The sequence below is a fragment of the Hetaerina americana genome, unplaced genomic scaffold (genome assembly GCF_022747635.1).
Source record: "Hetaerina americana unplaced genomic scaffold, ioHetAmer1.1.p SCAF_5, whole genome shotgun sequence".
Lineage (NCBI taxonomy): Eukaryota > Metazoa > Arthropoda > Insecta > Odonata > Calopterygidae > Hetaerina > Hetaerina americana.
Window position 1 is genome coordinate 44,143,547 of NW_027287095.1, and position 24,182 is coordinate 44,167,728.

Below are 24,182 nucleotides of genomic sequence, written 5' to 3' on the forward strand. Positions count from 1 at the left end.
TCCGACCGCGGTAGAGGTAGAATTAGTATTCAGGTCAACATTAGTCCAGTGTGTCTTCACCCCATGCCACACCACCCCGTAGTGGTACCCAGTGCCCCCCGTAGTACCTAGTAAGCCACCTGGTGGCTTACTGGGTACTAAAAATACAATCACATAAGAATCTTCACCCACTCTACGAAGCATTTCTTCATATGTTACACGCACTCGATTCATTTTATTTTCATTATATTTCATGGAACCATTCCTTCACCTTCCATTTCCTTAGCTACTTCTCTACTTTTATTTACTTTGGTCATCATGACTCACGTAGCACACTGCTCAGGGCTCGCATCCTAAGAAAAATAAACTCGTATGAACAAGTCAGTATGCATACTGCCACATGTGATTTATCCTAAATTGCTCCCAATACCTCCCTGATTCTCCTACCACTGTGTTATAGAAGAGGTAATTTCACTGCGCGAGTTAATATTGGTCGTGGATACTAAGTTTTCCTTCGCAAACCGACTAAGTCGTCGACTTGCTCAGTTTAAGATCACATGAATTGGGCGAGAGTTTATTTTGCTGTTATTGTTGACAATGTTGACATTGTCATATATATCACAAAATCAATTTCCGATAGCATTTATTTTAATAATTAGTAACTTGACGTATCACGAAGCGCGGGTTTTTCATAACAATTGGTTAAATTAGTAAAATATCATTTACGAGGAAATTCCTTTTTACTTTTATTTCATGTTATATTTGTGTTCTTTCTTTGAAAAGTCATGTCATTTGAAAATTGAATACACGCGGTAGCTTAGTAGTAGTGCTTCAGTCCATGCTTCTCACAAATGATCTGGAAATGTTCTTTCTAAGTTATTGCACCCAAATTTGTAAAGGATTCATCGGAAAATCAACAAACTCTCTAAATATTTCCATCCGTTACGTAAGCATACTATAACGTGAGTGTACCGGTTTTCCTTGTTCCTTGTGGTTAACCCTAATTGAGTTTTTTCGATTATCGCCTTTCCTGATTCTAAAGTATATGTGTATAAACTTATATACCAGGTCTCTTGTAATCCAAATTGTCCACACAAAGCCAAAACTCAAGTTAGCATGTTATGCTGTTGGCACTGTGAATGGTGGAAGCTATTCATGGTGATAACCAAGACTTACAGGGTGTAAAGATGAATACCCGTCGTCGTGGGTCTGTACCATTGAAGGTAAACAGAGAGAAGTATTTTCACTGGCCTTTATCTTACGTTGGGAGGCAATACTTTCGGTATTTACGCGTAGTATCCAGTATGTCTCAATGTGTTCTCAAGTAATTATCTCAAAGGTTCAAGCATAAATCCTGAGCATTCTCTCCGGAAGTATTCTCAGCTATTACGCGGTGGGCTCGAAGTTGTTAACTGTGTGTGTTACGAAACCTGAGTAACACTAATCAAATTGCTAGAAAAGATTCGTTTTTTTAAATATTTTCAAACCTCTGAATCATTTATTGTTTGAATCATATAATTTTTGCTCAATTTACTAATTTTTCCTATGGGTTAGTCTTTCTCTTTATATGATCGTTACATGATGAGCACTTGTGTCTCTCGCCTTTCGTGCGAGTTCGTTTATTTGATATTATTTAAAATCATGTTCCTCTGTTTTTTATGTAACTGTAAATGAATTACATACAAGTAGCGCTTGGCTCAATGACGATTCCGACGAAGACTTGCACATTCTCAGCTTTCATATTAAATGAAAATGTTAGTTTGCTTTGATTGATGGATTAAGAAATTTTTCAGGGGAGATAAAGTTTTGTTGTTGAGCTTCGGCGATTCGGAAGGTGTTCTATTGATTGAAAAATTAAATCAGTGAAATAAATTAATATCCAGCTATTTGTGAAGAAAAGGGTTAGCAGACTGCTATGGATAGCAGCGGGGTCAGAATTTAATTGAATTCCTTCTATAAAACTCGGAAAAAATCACTTCAGGAGGGCAAATATTTTTTAAGTAAAAGTGATTTGTTTTAAAACTGTCTCGCTATTTAATAAAATATAAATTGAAAATAGAAAAAGAGGAGACATTTGAATTGGTTAGTGATGGTGAATCATTTGGATATCTGCTTTTATCATTTATCAATTTTTCCAGAACATTGGCACTCACTTGTAATTGCATTTTCATCCAAGTTATTATAATTTATCTTAGCCATTTATCCTTCGTAATCTGGCATTCTTGGTCTGGTATGATGTGCATATGTTTTGTAACTTTAAGGCTGCTCATCTACCATGAATTGCATAAAACAAATTTTCAAGTTAAGAAAATTGTGGTGTTATTATTGATAATCACGTATTTGAAATAAGTGAGGAATCATTGATAGGTATTTATTGTAGAATTTGGTACCATTGTTAATACAGCATATAGTAGCGACGGGTATCGCTTCGGGAATAGATTTTAAAATTTAGTTCTTTTGAAGTATGAAGATGACACTGGATCCCTGCCTTACTCTTATGACATGAATTTTATGCTGCTGCTGCTATACGTCTTACGTTGCCCTGTAGAAAGAACCTAACTGAAAAAGCCACATTGGTATTTTTCATATGGTTACATTTTCATGAGAATCCGCCTCCAAAATCTCATATTTTAGTAAATATTTAGAAAAAATCACTTCAGAAGGGCAAATATTTCTTAAGCACACTCATAAACTTGTGTTTTTGGTGACAACTAGCAGAGGTTACATCACATTTGTATTTAAATTTTCAAATATTCCTTCGAGAATCAAGTCTCCTTATAAATTTATTACTTTTTTAAGAACTTGTTTGTTATTCCTGTTCGCTCCTCAGGTGTTTCGCTTGTCGGAAGTACACCTTTTTAACACTTACCCCCTTGTGTTGACTTTTCGCGTTGTCAGGATGAGTCTCTGGATAATGTCGCGTACAATAGAATACAGCGCAATACATTTGCGGTTTGCAATATCTTGTGTCATTATCTAAATTGATATGCATTTGCAAAATTGGTACTGTAAACAAAAATGCGTGTTTCACAAGATTATTCCATGAAAGCATGAATCATGAAGTGCTTTTTTGTTTTCAATCACTTTTTCGCTTTTAAATAATAATGGTAAGCAGCTCATCCATCAAATCCTACGTTTTCCATGTTTTGAGAGGAGTGAAATCAGAATCATTGACGTATTCAAAATGCGAAGTCATTGACACTGTGGTTAAAACAAAACCCATTATGTTCATCTTTGCGAGTTTTCTGTCCTCCCGAACAGTCCTCATTCACCCTAGTATCCATCTTAATCCACGAAAAACAACAGAAAAATAATTTTTGGCGCTTCATGAAGGAATAAAACTACCACTTGAAAATAAACGACAGTTTAAAAGCACTTCGGATGGTATTCATCGCAGACGTTTTTCTTAATGGCTGGTAAGGCTAAAACTCTCCTCGCACTAAGTGAAAATTGGCCTTTCAGATTAGGGGACGCTTCTTAAACTTTTTGTGTAGGAACTCCCTGAACCGTTCTGGTGTTCACTACACGTCTGAGGCCGCCAGGTGTGTAGCGGGTAGGATATTCGAGCACTGCAGGGCTTTTTTAGATTAAAGGTCAACGTGTAGTTTGCCAAATTACGTAGCTTTAAATTAAGTGAGGTTCAGTGTCAGCAATAGTTCATTTAACACCAATCAGATAGCATTGGACGGAAAATTTTATAAGGGATTCAATATCAATAAGAAGGCGATCCTCGTTAAAAATTCAAAAACCCTAATGTTAAGGAAACATTATCTGTATTTGTATAAAATTGCCAAAGTTAAAAAAATAAAGTCGCAGAATGTCAGCACCTTATTCAAAGCACAGGCGCAGATATAATTATTGGCACAGAAAGCTGGTAATCCACTGATATTGTCGACGTTGAAATTTTCCCGAAATCCTTTTCCAGTTACCGATATGATAGAACAAATAGAATCGCATTTTACAGACTACCAGGCGACAGAGGCCATTTAATACTAGAATTAGATCAGAAAATCAAAGGTTTTTTTATCCTAACGCAATGATCTCAACGTTATAATCGGTGGAGATTTAAATACCCCATCTATTGGCTTGAGCACATATAGTTTTAAAAGGGGCGGTAAAAGTCAAAGATATCTGCGAATTGCTATTGAATTCTTTTACCTTGAACTCATTACTAATATTCTGGATTTGTTAGCAACGAATATTCCCGAAAAAGTCTTAACTATAGAAACTTGAAAAGGAATAAGTGACCACAGGGTGGTGAATGCTAAGTTTTCCCTTCAGGGGGTCCGAAATAAGAAGCCTAAAAGGAAAATTTACTTGTTTGAAGAAGGGGGTTAGAAAGGCATCACGACGTCAAGGGCTATGTCATGCCAAGGTGAAAAATATTAGGGATGATATCTCTAGCGATAAAAAGAATGAGATCACTTATGATTATAAGATATCTAGGGCGAATCTACATACCCTGACGGTGGCTTGCAGGGTGTAAATAAATAAATAAATTTGCATCGCTTAAACGCGTCCGGCAAAGTTAGCTAGGGGTGTCGATAGAGACACCCTCTGCCGTATCCAGGACCCAGCCCTATCTAGTAACGCTCTGTCCACTAAATCACCACGCCACCCCTGTAAAGTGAATGAACGTGTTTAAATTTATTTAGTTAAATATACACTGCAAGCCACAGCCAGTGAGTTTGGCGGGGGGTGAGTACACACCAGAATAATTTTACCCAAATATGACCCTACCGCGGTAAATAAGCGTGTCGATACAAAAATAAGAACGTCGAAAATGGAATTTTGACTCTGATTCCAGGAATAATAATTATATTATCATCTTGTTGCGAACGCGCCGAGGTGTGCTTGGTACTTTGGATGTAGGCTATTGCGATTCTGGTATTTCCGTCACCACGAGTTTGCCAATGACTATAGACACCTTAATTCCTGTTCATTTGTTAGCTTAATTTCAATTTCCTCATTAATCAAGCACTATCGTCTCTGTCACAAAATTGAACTTTAAATTTTCCGGCGCCTCTCTTCCGATTTTTCCTTCAGGTGCAGCTAAGAAGGGCACATATCGCGATAAGGTAGGTAACTTCGTTTATCATGTTATGGAGCTGAATGATGAATTTTTTGACATTTTGACACCCCTTTTGATAGTCATTTAATTTTTGTTACTGCGTATTTTTCGCGATAATCGGACTCCCAGAATTTACTGGTTTCGATCATCATCTCTGTTAATGTCAGCTGAAGGTCATAAACTGGTTGCTCCTGGTGGTATTTTGCTTTCAGTACGTGTAATTCCTCACTTTGATAGTCCTTTTAATTGGCAATAAATTTAAACTAGATTTTTTCTATTTTTTTATTGAAAAGTAACCCTTGGAAAGAACTACGGTTGATTTGAAAAGTGTTAAGGTTAAATCGGTGATATAATCAGCATTTCACTTAAATACGTCTCTAATTCTCGTTTGTAGAAAATTTTAATGGCAGTTCAATTACAGCCTACCGATACTCATGGTCTAAAAAACTTAAAATTCGGCTTTATGATAAATATCAATCCGTTTACGTTGGTGAAGAATAACTTTGTAGCTCTTTTTAGATTAAATGGTTCTGCCTTAAGTCTGAACTATTACTATTTGAAGATAAATCATTTTTCTGTGGAAGAGTGATAAGAGATTAATCTGCGGAAGTCTTGATTATCTCTTGCTCAGAAACACGTGCAGATACTCAATTGCGACAGACTTGACATTATGGAATTCACTGGAAAATATTAAAGCTCATTTTTAATTTTTCGGGTGCCGACTTGGAACGTACATAAGTAGGCCGTGCATTCATTGAACCCAATATATAAGTCATCAACCTGTGGAATTGGGACCCTTTTTTTGCAGTTTGATGTATTGAAGAAATTGATCTATTCGCGGATTTAGGATCTCCATTTATTCCATTGAAAATTTTTGAAGGCAGAATAATGTGTCAAAGCGTTGCGGGAACAATAAAGACAACTACATGGGTCAATCGTGGAGTGGTTGAGGAGAGAGGGAGGAAAAATCTTTTTGCTTTTGGAAGTTAAGTTGCATTAATACAATGAGGTTTAGTGTTCAATGACTCGTACAATGAAACAACCGAAGTGACATGAAAATGAGTCATCTGCAACTTTACACAAACGCAGTAATCAGTTTCTCTTCTATTTGAAGTAGTTATTTGGGGAGGCGAACGACAAACTCGGTGTCGTCATTAGCTTACTCTTAAAGAAAGGTGCCAAGATTGTCCGCAGTTTAACATCCCATTCGACGGACGGCGCACTCACTCCAAGTGCTCTCCACAAACCAACCGCGAGTAGGGCTCGGGATACCATTGAATATCTGTCGTCTCCAGGTTTCGAACCCGGACCCTCTCGGTGGAAAGCCAGTACGTTAGCCACCGCACCAACCGAACCCCCGTTTTCTCTCTATAAAACTTTTTACATAGTTATTACCAAACTCTTTATTCCTAAATGAATAGCTGTTAGATCCACTGCACTTTGAACAAATATAAGGTTTAGAAATATTGCATCACGCAAACCTTTATATGTATATACCTTTTTGCATTTGTCAGATGTTTCGTTTAACTTCGAATTGAATGACTCTTGAGGGTTAAGATTTTTACATATATATCACTAAAGTTAATGTCTAGCGCTTTTAAAATTTGATCCTTAAAGTATTTGTTTATTATGTTTCGAGTGGTAAAGGATGTCAAAAGTGGAATACTTTGGGTCACGTTTCGTGCTAATGTGCCAAGTAGTAGGACTCCTGGTGGGGCTGGACATACCAAGTGGCAACCTAAATCCTTATTCACTGCTGTGAACCTCATGCACCACGATTGTCTGGCAGGCTTCGGCATAAAGTGAAAAGACCAAAATACTGTATCGTTGGCGAGATGGACGGCGCACTTCGGACGGTGAGCGACGCACACGTGCCGGACACGGCGTGTTCGGCTGAGGGGGAAGCCCTTGTGGCGGTCATGGGGAAGTGAAGAATAGGGGCACCCGCGTGCGCTGCGCGAGCGTTTTGCGGAGGCAGGTTTCGCGGGTTTATTCCCCGGAAAGTGGGATGGTCTCGGGGGGGAGGGGAGACGGCCCAGAGGCGGTTGAAGGAAAAGTCGGCCGGGTTTACATGTAGGTGCGCGGAGAGGCGGGGCGCAAGCTGACTTCGATCACGTGCGCCATTGATTCCGAGTATTCCAAGGGGCGTCAGTGGCGGAGGATGAGGAGGAAGGAAGGAGGTGTGGGCAGGAGTAAGAGGTGTCGGAGGGGAGGGGGAAACGGGAGACGCGTGACGTCATACCTTACGTGTGCTATTGAGCGCCTGCGTACGCGGGGGGCGCGGCCGGGCGCGGCGGCGCAGGTCTAGGAGAGCGGCAGAGAGTGTGGGCTCGGCTGAAAAGGCGGGAAGGGGGCGCCTCTGCCCGTTTTTGTGGTCGAGGAGCGGGGTGACGAAGGTGAGGGAGGGTAGGGAGAAAGGGTGGGTGTGAGAACGGGAAAAAAGGAAGGGTCGGGAACGGCAGAAGGGAGGTGGTTATAGCGAGTCAGAGCTCAAGGTGACCTCGTTCCTTCCCACTCCTTCCTCTCAGACGGTCGAGAGACACCGGAGACCAGTCGGACATTTTCCTTACTATCCTCGTGCAGAGCGGTTTCATTCGCGACTTGACCCCCGCGTTCGCTGTGTTACTTCGACAGTCAGAGAGAGAGAGCTTGTACGCGAGAGAATACCGAGAGGAGTGTACCGTGGATTTCGACCGAGAGCAGCTTCGACTTCAGTCCAGAGGGATGAGGGACACCTTCGCTGAAGTGAGTCAATGTGGGTCGTTGGCCCCACTTTGTTTGTATTGCTTAGACCCATCTTCCCATGGGAGTGCATTTTTTTCTCTGCCTGAGCTTCGGTGGTTTGTTTTTGTTCGTTTTTTCTGGATCGGGACCAAAGAATATTTCCTCCCCACACGTGTCTGGTAGTTTTTAAAGAATGAGGTTTGAGTTGTCGTGCGCTTCGAGAAGTGCGCCTATAATTTGAATCTTCGAGATGGCAGAAGTGTCACCAGGTATTTGTCCGGAACTATTTACAATGTTTTTTTGGTAGCCACGTGACTCAGTTTACAGCTGTGCACTCGTCATTGTTATCGTAGCGAGGAAAGGGGCATTCTGCCAATTATTTAAAGTGAAATCCGCATTCTTTGTCTGAAAATAAGTTCTTAAAGCTATATTAAGCTTTATTGTGTACGGAAGTACCGAAGAAGAGCATGTTTCAATTATTGTTACATATTTGACATCGTTCATCGTTTATGAATTGCAAATATAGTCGTGAATCTAGAGTTAAATAGCCATAGTTTAAAAGCTGATAATTGGATGAGCGTGTTTGATGCTTAAGGCATGCGGTCTGAGTGAAACATTTTTGTGAAGACATGCATTGAATACTCGTTCTATTGAAATATCAGTAATTCTTAACCCCTAGTGATCCGTAGCCTCTTTTGTCATAAATGTTTTCGGCAATAGTTGTCATTTGAGAATTTGATTCAATTATAAAGCTTTGAAATACTATTTTCTCGTACGAAGCTCTTCGTCTTATTTCTTTTCTAAAATTGCCATTTTCGATGGTGTGATAGTACTCTTTTCATTCGTAGTTCTTTATCTTTCTGAACAAAGTATTACTAGAAGTCACTGTACCTAATAATGATAGAAGTGACGGTAAACAATCAGCGCGATGGCACTTCAAATTATTTTTTATTTTTAATATATTTGTGGCAAATACATAAATATGGTATACTTGATTTTAGTACATATATCAAGGCCCTTCATATTAAAAATAAACTATTCCCGTTTGTAACTAGTCTCCTTTATATTGTTTTTCCACAATGAATCATAATCGGAACTGATACGAAACTGCAGTAATGTTGTCGATGTGCGAATCAAATCGTCCTTAGCAATTTCTTCTTGTATTGGTTTAAAATTCTCAGTTTAAACCTACTTTGTGGGTTAGTCACTATCTCGAGGCCGAATTACTTGTATCAATGAAAGTGAATTGATCGCCTTGTCCAAGGCACTGCACTATTGAGCGTATTCGAGGACTATTTTTCTTTTCCGAGTCTCTGTTATAACGGTAAAGCGAAAGTCGGCTAAATTATTCTGCCCCTGATTCACAACAATCAGAAAGGATCGTTGTTTGGATTTACTTTGTGGACAGAAAATTCTCAAGTTTCCTTTCAAGGTTATCTATTCGGATACTTAAATGTGAATATGTTAAGGTTTATTATCTGAAAAAAAAAAGATTTAGTTTTCCTTAAGGAATGCGGCATCAAGTTGACTGAGAAAATGAAAGAGGCAGTTTTAACAGTTTCAAGGACGTCTGAAGGTCGTGTGACAACTCCCAAAGCTCAGATGCAGACATTCCATTTGGTGAAGACTTTGCAGCTCTCTTTTTGTCCATTTGCAATTTTATCTTTTATTTAGAAAAGGAAGCAATGAAGAAAACATACAATCGGTACTGAACTAGGCGTTTGTATGGTTGCGCGCATAATAACGGTACCAGTAAAGAACTATTATAGTTTAGAACCGAATGCCTGATAAGGTTGCCTCTAGTGCTTGTGAAGATACACATTTTAAGCTCATTCGGTTGCAATATGTGTTCCCTTTTTTTGTAAGATACATACATGCACATACATATGCTGGTGTTTAGATCACTCAATTCTTCCATGGAATAATCCGTTGGTCACGATACTATCAATTTGGATATTCCTTGGGACTCATTCAGTTTATTTACTATTGCAATATGGGCTACTGATTTCCATTTTATTTCTGTGGCGCTGTGGTTAAAAGGGAACTTATTGGTCCAGTGCAATATCGAATTATATGTAGATGTTGATACAATAAAAAAATAAGAATTAGTAATACAGGTACATCCTATAGGTCAAAATGTCTCCTATGTCGTTTATATGAATTCAAAATTTCGAGAGTGTGAGATCAGTGACAGCCGACTTTTAGGCATGTGCAATTGAATCCATTTAATGGACCATTTAATTTGATTTATCGCGAATCGAAGAGTAGTATGAGGAAATCGACATTCTTGTAATGATCCATAAAGCATTTATTTATCTTGAGAAATTCGCTATCTAATGGTGTTGAGGGCGGTGGACGAGATGAAGATAACCCTTAGGATCTCTGTTATGAGAACATAAATTAAATAACCATGTCCAGCTGTCTTCATTTAGATAGAGGCAAACCAATTTCTTTTCGGATTATTGGGTATTAATTACACGATAAAATGTCAAAAGTCGAAAAAAAAATTGTGGCAAGGACCATTTCCAATGAATGGGGACTTTTTAATGTTTACATTGAGTTTCTTTCGAGTATGAAAGATGCAAACCGAGATTCATATTAAAAATCTCAGTGCAGTCGATTTTAATTATTATTTAAACCTGTATTGTAATGCAATACCTATCAATAAGTATCTTCTCAGCACTGTCGTGCACTATCGGTAGGTATGTTTTCTGTTTGCCGTTCGTTCTCTCGCTGTATGGTATCCAATGAAACATTTCGGCCGATTGAAGGGCAATTAGATTTCGAGAGGTTTACGTTTAACGTTATTTGCTGGGTTCAGAGAAACATGTCAAGGTACCTTCTTCGTCGCGTTTTTTTTATTAAAGGTATTGTTCCGAGAAATGGTAAAACGCTAGTTTTGAGACTAACTCCTTGTGCTACTTGGAGATCGATAAATGACTGCATTTTTACTGTCGAGCATGACCTCTACCATACCCTTCGAGTTGATAGAATTGATTCGAGAGAGAAAGAGAGGGAGTGCTCGCCCATGAATGAGTTGCTTACTGCGCGTAGGGAGCTCAAATTGTGTGGGTGCGCTACCAGCTTCTCATTATCATTGTGTGGAAGCCTTAATATAGCTTTAACTCGTTATTTTCTGGGAATTCTTGTATCTTATTACATTCGAATTAAGAGTATGTCCTATTAGGTCTCACTGTCGTTTATTAAGAATGGGAGTAGATGAGTCCTTGGATGTTTCTCTGGTTGATATCACTGCTGCCATAGACGTGGAAGGAATACGCTGCTGGACGTAATACACTGCTGTGGTCCTATTGTAAAGAGAAAGAAGTAGGAATGATTGCCGAACTAGATGGTGTGAGCGTAGATTTGTAAAACGTTATGATACACTGAGTAGTGTATGAAAATTGGAGCTTGGTTGTAATCACTAACGGAGCGAAGATTACATAACAGATTAAACTTCTTGCGTGAATTGGAATGACATTTTTTCAGTGATGATGTTGAAAATTTATTATTAGCCCCATTGTCTTAGGGTAGGAGAAATCCTGTAAATAAAATTAGAGAGAGCATGTGTGGAAGAGAGAGATTGGAGATGTAGGTTTTCCCGCGAAAGATATCAGAATAGCTTTATCCGACCGCGCCAGGGGTGAAAAGTATTTTGTATCAAATGTAATCTGGTGTGTAATCACCCCCTGCCACATACCCTAGCAGTGGTTTGTATAGTATTATGTAGAATACTTTGTATGTTTGTAAGAAAATTTACGTTCTTAGATTTCTCATCCTTAACGATATGTATTCGCACAGCTGGAATGCTGCTGCTTCTCTCGTCCCCTCTCCTACGTGCAGTGAACGTCCTTTACCTTTCGACGTCTTTTCCGCTACCTGGTCTTTGGAATTTCTACCTCGCTGAGCAGCCGGCTTGCTTGCTAAGGCCACTCCCGCCACGACGGCGAGCCGACTGGCTGACTGTATGTGCATATGCCACCTCGGGTCGTTTTCTTCACTAAATGCGTTCGGGATGCCCGTCCTTGAGTGCTATCTTAGTCCCCTCCCTCCCTGCTCTCTTCCCTTCTGGTTTCCTCTTCACCGAAGGGCTTCCTTTACATTCGGAAATAGTGGTCCGACGCACAAGCATGCTCTTCTTCGCGGTTCCACTCTTTCATCCCTCACGAAACAGGAAGGCGAATTGCGTGCTTTTCAACTTTCCCTCAGCTTGACCATGTTCGATATTTTCTCACTCAAACATTATCGTTTCCCTAACCTCTCTGTTTCTTTGAAGGTTAAATGAAAAGAGCGTCGAATTATTCGCTCCGATGTGGTGGCATTCATGGATTTTCTATGGGGGTGTGTTCGATTTAAAACTTTTCTACGTTTCTCACGCTCCTCTTATCATAAAGCCCCACCAAAAATGTTAAATGGGCATAAGATGCAAATTTATTTAGGTACTAGATATTTGTTAGCATCTCGGTCATGTATAAATTGAGAATTCTACATCTCACCAAACCATCCCTTTCACAAGAACTGATATCTGAAGTGTACGTAATTTACTTATTTCTAGTTACAAGTGTAGTGTAAATATTTTGATTAATTAGATGTGACAATAATTAAATGGAAAATTAAAATTGTATCCGCTAAAATCCCCAATATATTACTTATGTGCTGACTGCATCTGATACGTTTAGAATGTTCGGAATTAGTGGCCGTTGGAAATTATTTAATTCATCGTTGGTTCTCGGCATTACTACAAATAAGAATAATTTGGGAAATCAGCTGCATCGACGACGAAACGACGATTCTTGTCAACAACAGCAATCGAGTTTCCACCATCGATGCAGGTTAGCGGTTACGCATCAGTCGAAGCAATTAATTCATTGGGTATTCTCTGATGGGTAGGGGGCGAAAAGAAAATTCGTTGGAGTGCTATTTTGGCCGTTATACGGATGAAAATCCCTTCCACGGCTTCATTGTGGATTACTTTCCTCACACTCATCATCGTCCACGGGAGGAGGACGCTTCTGTAGGCCGTCTTGTCAATTGCTAAGGAAAAGCTTCGTGATGATGCAAGGTTCGAGGTTTTTTCGCGGTTTGGGATGGGGGGGGGGGGTTAAGGGGATGATGCAAGTGGTTCGCGCCGCGCGGGAGATACGATGATGATGTTCGCATGTTTCGTGGCGCGGCGACGAGTCTGGGTGACGTCACTGGCGCTGGGTGTGCGCGGCGGGCGGGGAAGGTTTTGGGGGCACGGTTGCCGACACGCCTTCTCGCCAGCCAATGGGAGAGCAGGAGAGCGGTAGGCGTGCGGCAAACGGCTCCTTGCTGCTCCTCTCCCTCGAAACACACCGCGTCAAATACTGTCTTTGTGTTCTCCCCCTCGCATAAGTTCACTGCGCTGGGGATTGGTTTCTCTGTGACGCCGCTACAGTCAAGAGAGGACAGCCTCTCCCGCGACCATCCCTGGTGATAATTCTCTGAGTAAATACTCCTTTCTCAATTATTGACTCAATCAGTTTTCGAGAGAGGTGATGAGGATTTAAAATGCTGCCTCCTCATTTAAGACTTGTCTTAAATATTCAATACCTCGTGAAAACTGATGTCCCTGATATAATCTCAGGATCTCAATGATCAAATATAATCTCAGGATGCAATCATCTCGCTTTGCTGCTCAGGGTAAGCTTGTTCTTTTATATAATCAAGAATTATGTACTATCAAATTCACCCAAAACGAGATAGGTTTCAAATAAGGTTTTGTTTTCTTGACTGAAAACGAGCCCGTATGGGTAAGCAACTTGTCCTAGGTGGATGGTAGAAGTTGTTTAAGATTCATATGTAATAGGCAGTCACTTGGATTTTTCGGGGAGTGAATTATCGGCGATCGATGTCGCCACAAACCTGGTCGAATCATAATTTCCAAAAAAATGGGTTTTACCCGGAAGCGATGTCGTTTATCTTTATCCTTGTCCCTTATTTTAGGATCTCATTTTGGGGTTCTTAGCATTCTTTCCTTTTGGATACCAAGGACGGCGCAGCCGAAGGACCAGCCGTCCTCAAATTAACGAATTGCCCCTGGGGGAGGGAGAGGGTGAAGGGCCTCCGGCAGGAAAGAAATTGATGGAATAGTGACGGGAGGTCACTGCACCGGCCTCACTTTCGATTCTCCCGCTTCCCCCCCTCCCCCTCAACACGCTAGCCCCTCGTATTGATCTCCACTGGCGAGATCCTCCTCGGGGCCACACTGGGAGGGAGACGACGTAGCAGGGACTGAATCGGGGGAAAGGTGGGGAAGAATGGAGGTGGGAGGGAAGGGTGTCGAAAAAGGGCCACCCCCTGCCAAGGGATCGTGCGGATCTATAGACGACCCCAGCGCCGCCGGGAGCGAATTCCATTAATACACGAAACCATGAATGGTCGTCATGCCTGGCACCGTTTAAAGGATGCTTTGTTTAGGGACAAAGTTTGGAGCCGTAATGGTTTCAAGGTCGCGCGCTTCAGTCATAGAGGGGCTGACGAGTGCCCTATGAAGACCACCATTCTGATGCAACATGACCTAGGTTCTTGACCTTGGGGTTTGTCCTTTATCGAAATCGGGGAACAGGTGTTGTTATGGCATGGTGCGAGACAAGTTTGTCCGCTTGCCTTCTTAGCGCGTCCTGCCGGGTGCTCTTGCTCGACTTCCTCGTTGAGGTGAAATGAATAAGTGACCGCGAGTAATATTTACTCAGTCATGCACCGCCTCTTCCTTATCTCTCTTGCGTGTTAGTTTTTTATGTGGTGAAATCAACGGCATACAAATATTCATTCTTTATCAAGAAGTAATTAACAAGTGGTTTTCGAACTAGTATAACCGCGAGGAAACATCGTTAACTATCGCAGTCTTTATGGCATGGGAATTTCATGTCTTATCAGGACGCCCCGCAGCAGAAAATTCCCCAGTGGAGATACCGTCGCAGCTCTTCTGGAAAAGCCGTCTTACAGCCGATGTTCCTTTCCGACAAGGAAACTGGCATCTTCTAGATTTGGCTGCGACTTTTCCCTTTTATGTTTTCACCCTCCGTAGCTTTCGAGGGAGGTGAAACCGGTTCTTGTCTGGCTTAAAAGGAAGATGCCATTAGGAACGGCAAATAAGTTTTTTATATTCAGGAATTCCTGCCTAAAATAAAAAATAAGAGGATTATGACGTTCCACTTTTGCAGTGTAGCTTGAATCGGGGGACTAAGGGTCGAGATGTAAATAAAGCTCTGATTTATATCTTTAGAAACGTTTTTCATTCTAGTTTTGCCAGCATTGATGTGGACGGAGCAGTAACCTCAATTGCGGACAAAACACTTCTTCTTTTCGGGGGAAACTTCCTTGTAGATAACACTCAAGAGAGGAATAGGAGGTGCAAATCATTTGTGAAATGAAGCAGAATTTTCCTCTCGTAGGTAGATTCACGTATTCTGCTATGTTATATTAGGATGCATTTTTGGGGTCTCTTTGTATCGAATTTACGAGTAATACTGAATTTATGAGCTTGGGGTTCTTTGTTATTTAAAAAGTGTGCAGGATTGAAAGCTATACCGCCATGGAATCAATTCTTTATTTGGTTTCACGGATACCTTCAATTTGGTAAATTTAAGTGTACCTAAGAAACTGTTTTGTCCAAACTCCAAAATACCCATTCGTTGCTCAGTTTTGAGCAAAAATAAAGTGAATGGCCATCAAACTTCAGTGGGAGGTATATTAATCCTTGGAACTCAGTTAAAGCAAAAATGTTTTCATGAAAATTTAAAATAAAGTTCAAAGAATTACTACGTTTTTTTCTAAATAAATAATTTTATCGAGTAATTTAAATTGATATTAATTTGTCAATGTAACAATCTGTCATGCAGTCCTTAAAATGTGGAGGTATAGCACGCCGTGCCTTTAATACTAGAGTTGCTGACCATCATTCATCATCAATAACGTGTAAGATTCTAAGGTAGCATAATGCAGAATTGCCTTTCCATTAATACCAGATTATTACCCTTGAACAGTAATTCTTGTGAACACTACTACGGTGGAATTACTCCCTCAATGTGTGTCCAAAAATCACGTTCTGAGAATATTGGGGGTTTTTATAACGTAAATAGTAACATTTCGAATTTTTTGCCTCTAGCCCTTCCCCCGATTGTTGCATTTTCACTACCATATCGTAATACAGTTTTTCTTATTGCCAGATGTCTGTCTTACTTGACGAAAATAATCAATAAATTGCGATGAGAAAATGAATCTTATCCAAATAGGAAAAGTTGAGCCGTCCCATAATAAAACGATTTCGGTGGCTATAATGGCATAGTCTCTTTTGAAAATTTTAATTTTTGAATAAAATCAGGGAGAACAGATTTATATTTTGATTACATTAATTTCAACGAAAAAATTTATCAGCGATGGGAAAATCTTCATAGTCGAGATCGAAAAATGTCCTTGATGATCGGAGTTATCTTTTTGCAGAATTATTTGATTTCCTATGCCTAGTATTTTGTTTCCGAAAATAAGTTTGTACTTCACTTGCAGACAAACCCCTCGAACTAATTCCATATTTTTCCCATGGTTTATTTCAAGTTGGTACATGTTGATATTTGTTCATTCGTATTTCTTCATTTAAGAACGATATTGTAATTTATACGTCGTGATTTAATCTGGTCTCATTTATCTCGGGCGATACCTGGCCGAGGCTTATTGTGAAAATAAATTGTTTCTGGTGTGATTATTTACACACTAACTCAGCAACAAAGAATGGGGGTGGAAGCGAGATAACAAGGTATTAAGCTCATTTTCCTGTGTGAATATTGTATCAAAATGCGATTATGGCTAATGGAAACTTTGAGGAAGGTCAGTTGCTGAGAATGAAGAAGAATTTAATCCCGGTTGTATTTCCGCTAATACCAGTAGATAATCAAAACATTGAATCAATACTCATAGGAGTCTGTGTTTGTATACTGAAATAATAAATCAAACGAGATATGGTAGATTGCCATTTAATTAAGTTTGCCTTAAAATGGCCATATGCTGGGAAACCCTCGCCATGTTTTCTGATTCTGTTGTGACTTTTAGGAATTTTCTCTCCACAAAAGTGATGAACTATGAAGTGATAAGATCACTTACGATAAGTAATCAGTTTTGTGATGAGATGATGCGTGAGTCTACTCCTTTTTATTTTCAGTGCCCCACATTAACAGGGATATATTTGTTGAATTTATTATGTTTTGATAAAAGTGAAAGGGCATTAAAGTTTTGCATGCAAAATGTGAAAATATAGCCGAGCAAACAATCCCAGGTGAACTCAATTTGTAACGAAACTGCTTGGAATTAGCGCTTGTGTACGTGCTCATAAAACGAATATGAAGAAAACGGGAACTGATCCCGAAAAAAGTTCCTGTGAGGAATATCGCAGTGAGAAGTGGAGCTATCTTGGTATACATTTCAACTCCAGTCTTGATTAATTTCCTCGTGGTACCCTAAATATAATTTTCACCCCGCTCGCTGTCTATTGTGCGTCAATTGGTGTTTGTTTTATTATTGGTCGCGTGAATCCCTGGAAGTTCTTTAAAGGCGTTTCATTCTTCTTAGCGCCGTATAGAAAAGGGGAAGGAATCAATACGAGGAGCGTGTTAACTTGGAACGAAAACAGTCGGAGAGAAAAATAGATCCAGTGAGGAGTAGATGATATTGAGGTACTACTAGCAGTGGTGCATTTTGGCTGTTAGTTACGCTTTCCTACTGACTTTCGAGTGCTGGACAGGTAATGAATGCAGTTACCTGGTTTGTTTTATACTCGTTCATATTGTCTTCTCAGGGTCATTATACAGTCATTGTACTTCGTGCAATTTTCCAATATTACCTGCCGAAACCTTGATTTCGTGGGTGCTAAGAAGGGTTTTTTTTGCGAACACTGTCCACGTGAATCTGAGTAAGCAGGTGAGAAAGACCGGTTTCGGCTGAGTGTGAGAGGGGATATCAGATGATTGGAATAAAAAAGCACCACACTACCCTAAAGTAAGGAAAATACCAAAAAAAGTAAAACCCTAGGACCACCCCTGAAGACTTCAGATGATCCATGATAGGAAGGAGTATATTTTAAAGAAATGTATCGCACCAAAAAAGTGTTAAAATGTATATCAGATGTCATATTTTAATGCGAAATAGGGATATTGGTGGTGGAAAACTATACTCCAAGTCTTCCTGCTGCATCAATACCAAAATAGAGTGTGTAGACGCGATTAAACACTTAGACGTTAGCCTTACTCACGACCCCTCCTCGGTGAAATATATACGGGGAATGTGTGGACAAGCTGACAAATCATCAGGATTTTTTAGAAGAGTATTTGGGAAATGTGACGAAAAGGTTAAAGAGCCATGCAATCTTTCTCTGGTTAGGCCTCTATTAGAGCATGCTGCTAGAATTACATCGCGTGTAGGAGGAGGATTTGTGAAACGTTATCATAAACTGAGTAGTGTATCAATATTATTGGAGGAGCTAGGTTTTCAATCACTCACGGAGTGAAGGTTAAATCACGGATAAATCTCTTGCATGAATTGGAAGAATTTCTCTCTTGCGATGATATTGAATTATCATCCCCATTCTACTACGGAGCGAACGAAACATTCTAGTAAGTGGTCTTACTTATATTAATAAAGAGAACGTGACCATATTTATGCACAGGAATGCACTGTACATCTACATCTACATAATACCCCGCAAGCCGCCGCAAGGGCGTGTGGCGGGGGGTGTTAGGTGACCAACCGTAAAAAGGAACAATACCACATGCAAAAAAACAACACGGAAAATTACACCCACAGCAGCGCACACACTCATGCAAAAATCCCTTCATCCAATACTCATGCAAAAACATATACCGCGAAACAACAAAAAACTGCACCCCAGGATGCAGCACGAAAGCCATCCTACAACACGCAAGCCAGGACACAACAAGCAAGAATTTGAAACATCACTACCACATGAACATGCACCACAAAACACTCAACCCCCCAAAGAGTCTGTAAAGGGAATGGAATGCGACCCAACGTTGCAGGTAGCAGGAATTTCCCCCCGCGGAGAGGGACGGGGGATTGAAAGGGAGACTTAAAAACAGATGAACAGAACACGAATGAGGTCATTCGGAAAGAATGGGTTATTATAACAAAACACATAGGTTCGGGGAAGAGCATGCATTTAAGTAGAACTAATTATTTTTTAGACGCTGAGTACTTTCAGTTCACTGGCCGCTGGTGTGGTGAATAATAGCGTTGTCATGCTGCACCGTGGAATGGGCAATGTTTCGTGTTGCTAGTAGGACATGCCACTTCAAATTCTCACCTGAATGAGGTCAAACGGATACATTCGTCATAATTTTCTTGTCGTTTAAAACTGCCTTTAAATGAAGACAAGTGCTAGTTGGTGACCCATGGCGTCTTAAGTAATTGTATTAATCGACCAAATTTTTCTCTCATAGATCCAAGAAAGATGCAGAGACCTTATCTTGTCCGAGGAGCAGCTTGTGGAAGTCAAGCAGCGTTTGGAGACTGAGTTAAATCGAGGCCTGTCCAAAGAAGACCATGAAGATGCTTCTGTAAAATGTTTTATAACTTATGTCGCAGACCTTCCAGATGGAACGGGTGAGTTATTAACTGTTTCTTTCCCTTATCAGAGTAGCAATCTTGTTTTCACTTAGATAGACTTTTCAGTAGATGTGCATAAGTACCCGATGGACTCGTCTGAAGTTATTCCTTACCCATCAAATTCAATTTCGAATTCAAGTGGCTTGCGGCACGGAACTCCTTTGGGTTTGCGTATGAACCATTAGAAATATAATTAATAATTCCAGGATAGGATTTTCAGGCGAAAAACAGAATGACATTTTTAATGTTCCATGTGTTAATACTGTGCGCAACAGTAAATTTGTCGTAATATTCCACCGTAATGTGAGAGATCATGTCTTTTTCTTACAAAAAATCGAATGAAAAAGTGTTCACTTGCTTTCTCTTTCATTCCAAATGCCAAAAAGAATCTGCCTTTGAAATATTTCGACCCAAGGCTTCGCCAATCGAGAAATCATAGGGTTAGTTAAGGCTGAACCTTGGGGTACATCTACATCTACATAATACCCCGCAAGCCGCCGCAAGGGCGTGTGGCGGGGGGTGTTAGGTCACCAACCGTAAAAAGGAAAAATACCACATGCCAAAAAAAAAAAACAACACGGAAAATTACACCCACAGTAGCGCACACACTCATGCAAAAATCCCTTCATCCAATACTCATGCAAACACATACCGCAAAACAACTAAAAAACTGCACCCCATGATGCAGCACGAAAGCCATCCTACAACACGGAAGCCAGGACACAACAAGCAAGAAATTGAAACATCACTACCACATGAAAATGCACCACAAATTACTCTACCCCCAAAGAGTCTGTAAAGGGAATGGAATGCGACCCAACGCTGCAGGTAGCAGGAATTTCCCCCCGTGGAGAGGGACGAGGGATTGAAAGGAAAGAGACTTAGAAACAGATGAACGGAACACGAATGAGGTAATTCGGAAAGAATGGGTTATTATAGCAAAACACATAAGGTTAGTGGAAGAGCATGCATTTAAATACAACTAATCATTTTTTAGACGCTGAGGGTGGCAAGTGGAATTTTTGCCATCTATAACCCTGCAGTTGCTATCCCGTATTGTCCGTGGGAAGAAGGAGTCCTTGAGTCGGCTAGTTCTGGCATCTATTTCCCGAATTTTATATGCATGATCCAAGCGACTAATGTATGTAGGAGTACGAATAATTTGCGAGACCTCGGTGCTAAAACATGCGGATCTAAATTTATTTAATAATTTCAATCTTGCATTGAATCGTCTCTCAGCCAATGATTCCCACCCCAAATCCATGAGCATTTCGGTGACGCTTTGCGTTTTATCGTAGGAATTTTTTACAAAACGGGCTGCCCGGCGTTGAACCTTCTCAATTTCCCGAATGAGACCTTTTTCACTCGGATCCCACACGCTGCATGCGTATTCTAAATGAGGCCTTACAAGAGCGTGGTAACAACGTTCCTTGACCTTCGAGTCGCTTTTGCCGACAATGCGTCTAATGAATCCCAATTTTTTATATGCTTGACCGCAGACTTTACGTATGTGAGTCCCCCAAGTTAAGTCTTTTGTGAATGTGACACCCAGGTATTTTACAAAAAAGGGGTATGATGGAAGTATTTTCAATGTGTTGTAAAAATTATCAGAGAATTACGTAATTTGAGTATTTTAATTGTGTAAGCTTACATTTTTTACTAAAAAGGTAAAATTTCAATGGTAAAATAACCAGAGCGTCTTAAATGATATAGTAGTTCAAATAAATGAAAAAGACAGAGCTGTTTCTTGAAATAAAATCCTGAAAGTCAATGTAGCCTCACTGTACTGCCTACTATCCATTATATTTAAAAGCGTCCTTTATACTCTCTGATCTTCTAGCTGGCGTAATGCTTTTGCAATTTTGCTTCTGCGCGTCCGCAATTTGCGCCCATCAGCAAGGATTTTCTGATTAATTACGGACTGAAAGCTGTGTAAACAAAATGAGTCTGAGATAATGTACTCATCTCGTGCGTCACTGTCTTGCTGCGTGGAGGATGAGGGGTGTATAAAAGTATTGTGTATCGGCTGGTTTTCTCCAGCCGTAATTCAGCAATGCCCCTGCATCATCGTTATCATTGAGTTTTTCTCTGTTGATTTATGCTCTTTATAATCTTTCCGGATGAAGACGGCGTCGCTCTGCACCTCCTAATTAAAAAATACATTTAATGGGTGAGTAGAGTGGCGGGTGAATGTTGATTACTGGTATTCCCTAACGACTTTTTATGAAACAATAGTTCATGCATGCGTATGTAGTCTAACTGGCGTTGGCTTAGAAGTGGTTGATTTTATTAAGCATCTTTGATAAAATGGATCATAGTGGCTTCGACTAAGTGAGTCGATGTATATATAGCTCGATGGGTTAAGCAAGAAAGGATGAGGGTTACAATGTAGCGCATCTCTTTAAAGTATCTTGGGACAATTTTTACTAAGGTTTCCTTAAAGGTTAAAGAACGTTGCCGTCTTGTTCTCATCTGAACCTACTAAGGCTACACCTCCATTATACAGGATTCTACTGGGAAAAGATTCACCCGAGACGTCGAGAGAGGTCAGCGTAGGATAGCTCGATTCGTTAGCAAATTTGATATTTAAAATGCAGGAGACGTAAGTATGGAATAGTTGATGGAAGGATTTAATGCTAGATGACATTTGATCAAAACAAATATTTAATACCCGACTTAGGATTCGCAATCGGGTCATGAAAGTGGAACTTAAAAAAGTTGCCAAAACTAATAAAATAATAGACTTCATTCACTGCGAACAAATCGTAATAGTAGCACCTTAGTTTTCTGCACTTACTCCATGCCTGCGATCCCTATTTCCATACCTCAACCTCTTATCGCTGCTTGTACCCTCTACAATGCCTCGTTGGTAGTTTTCAGGGTATATTTGTAGGCGTAGAAAGTGAATCATTTTTGTCCAATTCTTCTGTCAAAATGCTTGCTTTAACTCAGCCTTCACATTTGCGATGCACTCCTTACCCTTGGAAAGTCCGGTTATCATGATCGAGTGAGTGATCCCCAATTCCTAGCATTCGTTCGTCTCTTAGTAGTTTTCTCTTTGGAAAGGAATGTTTGAGATCTGGAATCTGATTGGTCTCGGTAGCCCTCTGTAGATGCGTTCCAGAGTTCTTTAATTGGGAGAAATGATGTGGTCATCGGACGATCATTCACTATTAAAACCGCTTAATTATACTTAATAACTGATGGTTGTTGTCATGGGTTTTCTAGTTGCAGACTCCATTAATGGAGTCTGAAGCGCGACATGCAACAAGGTCAGCCATAATGGCTAGGGTAGAAAACAAGTCCCTCTAAGGTTCGCTTTCCTTGTTATCTGTATTATTCCTTGGGGTTTATTCTTAGGGAGTAACATTAACAAAACCGGTCGTATCTCACTTCAAAATAACTTTTATAATGATAAAAATATTTTTATGAAAATCAAAATAGATTTCCACGTTAGTTTTCTACTAACTTGCGATGATGCCGATCTGGAAAACATTGAGTCAAAAATAACAAAAAATATACTCGATCACACTATTAAAATCAAGTACTAAATCAGCATATTTTATTTCCTTAATGCTTCAATCCCGTGAAAATGGTCACAAAATTAAAAATATCGTCTCCTGCCGTCGGTTAAGGGGCTTCGAAGTCTATTCATCCAATTGATGTTTCTAAAATTATATTTTTTGTTATATTTTATATTTAAAAAATATTTTAGGTGGCTCACGAATTAAAGATTTCTGAGGTGTATTTTTTGCATCTCGATGGATTTGACGTTTGCTGCATAAGCTGTAGAATTTGATGTTTAACGAAACGTAATGCAATGCAGAGTTCTTCCCATCTTTTCCTTACGCATATGCTCGTTCTTGATTGGATTTATTTTTTTATTTAACAAAAGATGTTTTCCTAGTGTGATTTTACTGCTAATTCCTTCTGTGCAACTCCGAATTTATTTCAGTGAAGGGTAATTGTTCCAGTCTTTTTCTGTGTACGATCGTCTTTATTCTATTCGATCGATCGTTCAATTTGAAAGGGACAAGGTTTAACCACATCGGAAGCATTTCCAGTTTTGGTGCATGAAAAAGTTCAAATAAGGATTGAAAAGTTTTGAAGATTTAAATCGCGATTAAAAGTCGAACTTTTCTGTTGAAAAATATTTCAATTCCTGTTTATATAACTAAAAAATTAATAATTTTTATAGTCACAGAGAAACTAATTTCTTAGCCAGGTATGTTACTAGCTACCTTATCATTTGCTGAATGCTATTTCAATACAAGTCTATCACGTTCATTTAGATATCTTTGGTAATTAAATAATGCTCCTATCAATGAAAACATTTCTCGTTCTTTTAGCAATTCCATTTCATCCAAATTTTGAAATAATATGTGATGAATTCGGGAGCCGGCAGCTGATACTATAGAGAGGAATATTTTTCGTACTCGAGGAATTGTAGCATATCTTTGTTCGCTTGGCACATCAATGCTGAATAAATAAAATTCACACATTTAATGCGAAACGGCTGACGATTCGGTCATCCTTGGAGAGAAAGTTCGCGTTGAGAGTGCCAAAGGATTCATAGGAGGAGGAGAAAACAAGAGATGTGCTAAGGGCAAAGCAATTTCGGAGGTCCCTTCCATAAAAGTTTCACTACTAAAAAATTCAATGCCTATAGTCAAAGCCTGGGGCCAAGTGCCCCACTTTCACTCCCTTCGAGGCAATACTTGTGAGAAATAAGTATTGGTTTTAGCGTTAGCAAAGCTACTCTGACAGGAAATTA

General features: G+C 39.8%; 1 protein-coding gene across 2 annotated transcripts in view; it reads left to right on the forward strand.

The window, feature by feature from the left end:
- The window catches only part of Hex-A (Hexokinase A), a 70,497-nt gene that overhangs the window by 26,359 nt on the left and 19,956 nt on the right, over positions 1–24,182 (forward strand). The window contains exons 1-2 of one of the 2 annotated variants that reach the window (XM_071592951.1): positions 7,491–7,795; positions 19,243–19,405. In XM_071592951.1, coding sequence (XP_071449052.1) covers positions 7,775–7,795; positions 19,243–19,405 — 184 coding nt within the window. In that variant the 5' untranslated portion in view covers positions 7,491–7,774. Of the gene's footprint in view, positions 1–7,490; positions 7,796–19,242; positions 19,406–24,182 lie in introns of those variants that run through there. The other variant, XM_071592950.1, reaches the window with a different exon arrangement.